The 6,738-nt window shown below is 39.6% G+C and overlaps 1 protein-coding gene across 1 annotated transcript; it reads right to left on the minus strand.

Annotated features, from left to right (window-relative positions):
• Window positions 1-4,878: 4,878 nt before the first annotated feature.
• LOC114315723 (kinesin-like protein (DUF868)) lies at window positions 4,879-5,787 on the minus strand. The gene has a single exon (XM_028262334.2). The coding sequence runs from the start codon at window positions 5,785-5,787 to the stop codon at window positions 4,879-4,881; it is 909 nt and encodes a 302-aa protein (XP_028118135.2).
• Between the last annotated feature and the right edge of the window lie 951 nt (window positions 5,788-6,738).

Consider the following 6,738-nt stretch of genomic DNA (forward strand, 5'->3'; position numbering starts at 1 on the left):
AACACGGCACTCGTCTCCGCTCTGCTCACTCGCCCCCTCCCTACCCTTGGACTTGGGGACACTTCTTGTACAGACACATCCTTGGATGATTGGTCTTCCAACCGTTCGCTTCCTACCAACTATTCTTGCTCGGCTATCCTACTCACCACTTAGCCACTTGGGCACTTGGCCTCTCCCACCCCAATCCTGGTCTCCCCCACCTCTACTTCTGGGGATACCTCCGTCATCTCCTCCTTCACCTTCTTGAACACTGGACCTCCCTCACTCCCCTCTGCAACCGTCCTCCTTTTTTTCTTTTTCTTCAACGCCGTATCCAACTCTTTTCTGCTTCTCTCTCTTAGCGGATCTACTAGCGGTGGCAGCAGCGCAAAATCGGTCAAGTCCTTGTCTTCCAGAGGCTTGGGGCGTGGTCGAACTAGCTTCTTTATGACCAGCTTGGGCGCACGGCCTAACTTTGATTCTTTATACTTATCTGCCTTGGCGAACGTCCTTTTGTCCTCTGCCTCTTGCATCTTCCTCCTTGCCTCAAACTCTTCCAGTGTAGGGTCCTCCTCAGTCGGTTGTGGCCCCAGATTCAAGGCAAACAAGGTTGAAGGTTGGATAAGGTCATCCCAATTTAAGCCCTCTTTCTCCCTCCACTCCTTCATTCATTTAACCCTCTTCTCCGCCTCCAGCCTTGGCTCCACTGACTTAATGGGAATTTTCCATATTGTCCGCACCCCCTTTCCGTCATTCGCCAATACATAAAACCACCTTGGTCTCCGCCCTTCACCGACGACGGCAAACCCACCACTAATCCTCTGCCTGTCACCGCTTGCAGGGTCACCCATGTTTCTTGTTGACCTGAGGCCTTGTAATAGGAAAAGAACTCATCCACTGTCATCGCTACTCCCCTAGTTGCCCGTAGCTATGCGATCACGCAGGCCAATAATATTTTCCATGCATTGGGCATAAGTTGACCTGGTGCCATCTCCAACCGGTTCAACACGTCTACCACTATTTGTGGGAGTGGCAATCTCAGACCCCCCCACAACGCCTCCTTATATAGTGTAAACTCCATCGAATGTGCATCCGACACCCTCTCCTTCGACATCGGCAGCTTCAACTCTACCTTTGTTGGAATCTGGTATTTCTTACGCACCTCCTCCAACTCCTCTACCGTAAACGTCAATTTGTCAGCCTTGGTGTGCCAGTGGTCAGGTCCCACTTGCTAATCGGCCTCACCGCCACGATCATTGTGGACAGACGGGGTCGTGCCGCTTACTCCCCTCTCTTTCCTCCCGTCTCTCCGTCCTATACTGCTCCGCCAACTCTACCGCATCATCCTCAACTAGCACCTCTAACCCCATGGCCGGCGTTTCCTCTCGAGTCATCTCTTTTATGTTTCTGTATATTGCTTCGGACGCAGGCGCGAAGAAGTTCGCAAACTGTTAGAGGGGAGCGTCACACGAAACGAATGAGATTTGGGATGTGTTGGTTTCTCATAATGAGATATGTAAAACGAATAACTTCAAATGCCCACGGTTTGCCTATTTTCCAAGGATTAAGATTAAAACTCACCAGTTTGAAAATTTCAAAAGTTACAACCCCTGCCTTTTCCACATCCTATCCTAACCCTAACCTTTCGCTTCCTACTAACGTATCACCTCTCTCACCACTAGTTTAGATCACCCCACGTGTACAACCATGATTCGTCACCCTCTTCTTCTTCTCCATCATCTCGTGCCTCATCACTCCTCGAGCCCCGCGCGCCGTCACTACCTCTTCGGCCCTCCTCTCAATTAGCCTTCTTTATGGTCGGACCTCCGATCCTCTCACTTGGCCCCATTCGCGGTTGGCCCTCCTCATGGTCGATCCTCTCACTTGGCCCCCTTCGCGGTCGGTCCTCCTCACTGCCGATCCTCTCGCTCTGCCTCCTTCTCGGTCGGCCATCCTCACGGTCGATCTTCTCACTCAACCCCTTTCGCGGTCGAACCTCCTCACAGTTGATCCTCTCGCTCGGCCCCCTTCGAGGTTGGTTCTCCTCTCGGTCGGTCCTCCAGTTCGGCCACCTCCACGGTCGGTCACCCCCCTTGGCTTGGAAGGACCCTTCCCATTTTCCTTCTTATTCCTTTCGTTGGACTAAAGCTGCATTTGGAAATGGGGGACTATTGATATCGGTGGACCCACAAAAGGTTTTGGCCCACGACTTAGAGCTCAATTCACGGTCCAAGTACTGAAGCCCAGCACCCCTGAGAACCTAATGTTGAACCAGAGACCAATGGCATCTAAACACTTGTCAAGCAAGGAACCAGCCACGTAAGCAGACAAAGATTTGCAAAGTTATTCCACCCATACATAAGCCATTAATAAGACTCTGGTAGCATTAAATGCGGTAGCCCCTTAACGTCGAAGAAAATAGGCTCACCGTGAACGAGGTCAACTAAACCTTAGACTTACGACTGACAAGATAACTGGGACGGGACAAGGAAATGATGAATGAAAAAGATAAAAGGTTTCAAAAGAACAACATAGGTTAAGTTTTCTCTCACTCTTCTCGTACATTATCTCTCTAGAAAAACCTTCTTGCCTTGAACTAATTTGATCGCCGGAGTGTCCGCTAGGGGACTTCCTCTCATTGGACCATTTGTGCAGGTGTATTCTGCGAACTATAAGCCCAACAGACCTATTTCAAGTGTGGATCAATTTGGCCCATCCATTCTCCAAGTTTACAATATCATCAACATCCTTAGCTTATCATTCCAGCAACATATCCGTGGTTTCTGACACCACAGTCAGTACTCACTGCCATCATTACCGATTGGGCAATCTTCTTCTTGATAAACCATTACCAACTAGAAATAGCCACCGCAAATCCAACACTTGGCACCACCACAAATCAGTAAATACCCAGCCAATCGGCCACATGTAACATTATCTCTCACAGTTCTTTAATCAAACACATATCAAGCATATTCAAACTTGTACATAAATGCATCAACTAGGTCTTCAGCCACCACCATCATCCACCAAGAAAATGAGAAGATATTATCAATGGAAAGATTAAAAAAATAATAAAAATTGCAAGGCAAAATGAATAAAAAAAATTCCTCCCTTCATTACTACACAGAAACCACCCGCTACTTACTAAAAAAAATCACCACCATACCACAACAACCCCACCCTCACACACACAAATCAAACCTATGTCCCTTGGAACTTTACCAATCGCGGAGACCACCAAAAAAACAGTCAAAATCTATAATTTTCATTTTCTTCTCCAATTCCTCTGTTTTCTTAACAATGAATCAGTGTACCTCTCTATAGCAAACATTTGGTTGCCAACTTGATCATACTAGTCATCTCCTCTATATGATTTGGGTTTTACACTTGGCTTATATGGTCATCATTATGATGATGGATGGTTTTGATAGTGGGTGGTGGAGGGACATAGAGAGGTGACTGTGGTGGGAGAGAAGAGAAAAAAGAGAGGGATGCTCTGTATTTGTGCATTGGGTTTCCAAGTAGGGTGACTATGGTGGTGTCAAGGTATTATCTTGGTTGGGTAAGCTGTGTAAAGAAAAGGAAAGAAGAATAAAATGAGGGTAAAATAGTAAAATTAAATTCTTAGTTGAGGATATTAAGGTCATTGTACATTTTCTGTTAGATCTGTCTAAAGACAAACATTGACAGGGTGCTCAGTGTAATTTCAAAAATGTCAAGAAGGTATTTGTATTAAAGACAAATCTTATGGGGTGTCAATGTAATTTATCCTTTTTAATTTTATCAATTTAAATTCTATTTTTTATTTATTTCAATCTAAACCATTCGACGTTAAGTAAATCGATAAAAAAAAAAATTGTTATTAAATGCACTATAGGTATATATAAAATATCTAAAATATTATTTTTATTAAATTTAATGACTAAAATACCCATTAGTCTATCGGTTTTATTTGACAAAAATAGGCAAATAGTTTATATTAAAAACAAATCAAAAGTTTAGTATTTAAATTGATAAAATTAATAGTTCAAAATTTATTTTGTTATAAAGTTCAAACCTTGGAATTTTTATTTTTATTTTTGTAATTTTCTCTTCTTCTTTTTTCCCCCTTTTTTTGGGGCACAAATTCTGCAAATTTATATAATTCTTACAAAAAAAAAAATCAAAATCAAAATTTGCTATACTATAAAACATGCAATATTATAGTGAATTTAACTTTATTGGAGGGATTTTTTTTTTTTGGTTGTCTATTACCATGTTAATTAATATAATCATATTTTCATATATTAATAAATTTTGGGATTGGAAGGAAGATTTACTTTCACAAGCTGAATATTAAATAAATGAAAAACAAAAAAAAAATAATTATAAAACAATGAAGTACAAGTGAGAAATGCAGTAAGGTCAAGTGAAAATTATAGTTCTTACTTGCACTCAATTTCTGATTATTTTATCTGTTTTCATTTATTTTGTTTCTCCTTTAAAAATTTCAAGAAATCATGGAATGGGTTCCCCATTTTTTTAATCCAATATGTACAGAGCTTTTCTTAGGATTTTTTTTTTTTGGGGGGGGTTCATATTCAAGCTCAAATTGTTTAAATTGTGTCCTAAACATAGTATCAAACATAAAGAAAACAATTATTCCACTTCATCTCTTACATGTTAAAAAAAAAAAAAAAAAAAACTACTAGTGCAATTATTTCATTATTTATGCAATTTACAGGGAGATGTCACTAAAGAATCACATGAGTAACTAACAAGGGAAACAAAATCCAATTGAAAGGAGATTGAAGCAAAAAGTTTTCGAGTGTTGAATACAATCAAATGAATCTTCCATCATATATTTGACATTGTGACAAACATTATTGCAAGTATAATTCAACCACTCAATGGGTCTCATTCAATCATCCAAGCATGTAAGAGATGGCAAAACGTTGTCCCGTCTCCATTATCTTCATCACACAAGACTTTATCGTATCCATTGCCATCAAGTTCAATTTCAGGTTCACCTCGTTTGAAGATAAAAAAACCTTGACCTGAATTTGGGTTATTGTATAACCAATTGTGCACATCCCAAAAAATATGTAGAGGTGCATCTTCAACCAACACAGATTCATTCCCTCTAAATTTCCAGTGCAAGTTCATAACGCGGGTCAACACAACCCCATCCATGATAATCCACATTTCTGGATCATTAGGCCCCGCTAGGGAAGTCACAATGACAATATCATGTTCCTTTTTTCCATGACCTAACATGGTTTTGGAGCAAAAATATTTCTTTCCAAACACACTTTCTTTCTTATGTACTAACATTGCATCTACCAGTGATGGCCTTGACCGAGTTCTCTTAAACGCTTCAATCTTCTGATCCCCTAGCAGTAATACAATTTCTTCATTGGAAACAACTGCAACATAGTAATCTGAACAAGGCTCGGGGCTAGTAGAGAATTTTGCAGCTCGAAAATCCCAGAAGACATTTACGCATTTGTCATCAACTCTAAATGACTTGAGACCTTTTCTACCCCAAAATTGCCAAGTCTTAAGATCAACCTTGCAAGTGTAGTGATTCTCACTAGAAGGGTTTTCCACTACAATGTGAAGAGTATGGTTCATGAGGTTCTTGGACCATGTTACAGTTACATTGCGACACAAATTTGCGACATTGGTTTCATAGGTATATGTGACAAAGTTCTGTGCAATTCTATTTGTCACGGCATCTTCTATTGATTTTCCTTCAGAATGTTGTAGGAACTTAAAAGATGATGATAAGGCTCCAAGTGAAGATCGATACATTGTCAATGCCATAATCTTAGACAAATCGTGTTTGAGCCTGCAATAGTGAATGATAAAACAGGCTTTGATATTTCTAATTTTTTCAAATGCTCAAGATCACAAATCGTGATTTTGATCTAGCCCTTCTAGAAATTCTAGAGATGCTTTAGTTTTGAGCATTAATATCCGGAACACCCATCTTGTATTTCTCTTCCGTGAAAAATCCCATAAAAAGTGAGATATTTCAAATTCAAACAAAAATGAAACTTATTTCCCTGATTGCATCAACATAATGATTTTTCATCTATTGTTGATGTTAGAGGATATTTTGCCTAGTGCAGGAGAAAACCCGTGATAGATAAAACGAAAAAAAGAGTAGTTTTTGTTACCTTGGATGATCTAAGGCACCAATTATAACGTATCAAACTCGAAGAAGAATATTAAACATACAAAATACGTACGTTGAAGAATCAAAACCAAGTATGCCAATTTGTAGGGTAGAGAATTATCACAATTGATGATTGCAGGGACTTCAATTGTGAATTGGAATTTATGGGAAAATATGACACCATAAAATGGTGAAATGGTTGGAGGTTTTGTATGTATCGACATGATAAGTTTTTTGAGAATCAATGCTTACACAGAGGGGGCTGGCAGTGAGATGCATCAAACAGATGTTTTTCCCTTTTTCTTTCATTTTTTTTTTCTTTTTCTATTGATAGACTCTTGTAACTGTTGAGAATAAGCTAGATGGCTAATTTTGGAATGCCACAAACCAATCTCTTGTAACATGTGAAATTATTTTTAGTAAGGGCCCAATATTCACTTTTATTCCTCTATCTTGTAGACTAAAAATGTTGCTTATATTGTTGTTTTTGCTCAAATTTGTTTGATCAAATGTAAATGAAACCCCAAGTCATTTAATCACAATTTTACTGTATTTTTTAGGATTTGATTTTCAAAGGAATGAATTTTTTAAAAAGA

The sequence above is a fragment of the Camellia sinensis genome, chromosome 7 (genome assembly GCF_055761805.1).
Source record: "Camellia sinensis isolate YWXY chromosome 7, ASM5576180v1, whole genome shotgun sequence".
In the NCBI taxonomy this organism is placed as follows: Eukaryota; Viridiplantae; Streptophyta; class Magnoliopsida; order Ericales; family Theaceae; genus Camellia; species Camellia sinensis.

Excerpts from the sequence above, each read along its gene's own strand:
- LOC114315723 (XM_028262334.2), bottom strand. The coding sequence starts at position 5,787 with ATGGCATTGACAATGTATCGATCTTCACTTGGAGCCTTATCATCATCT.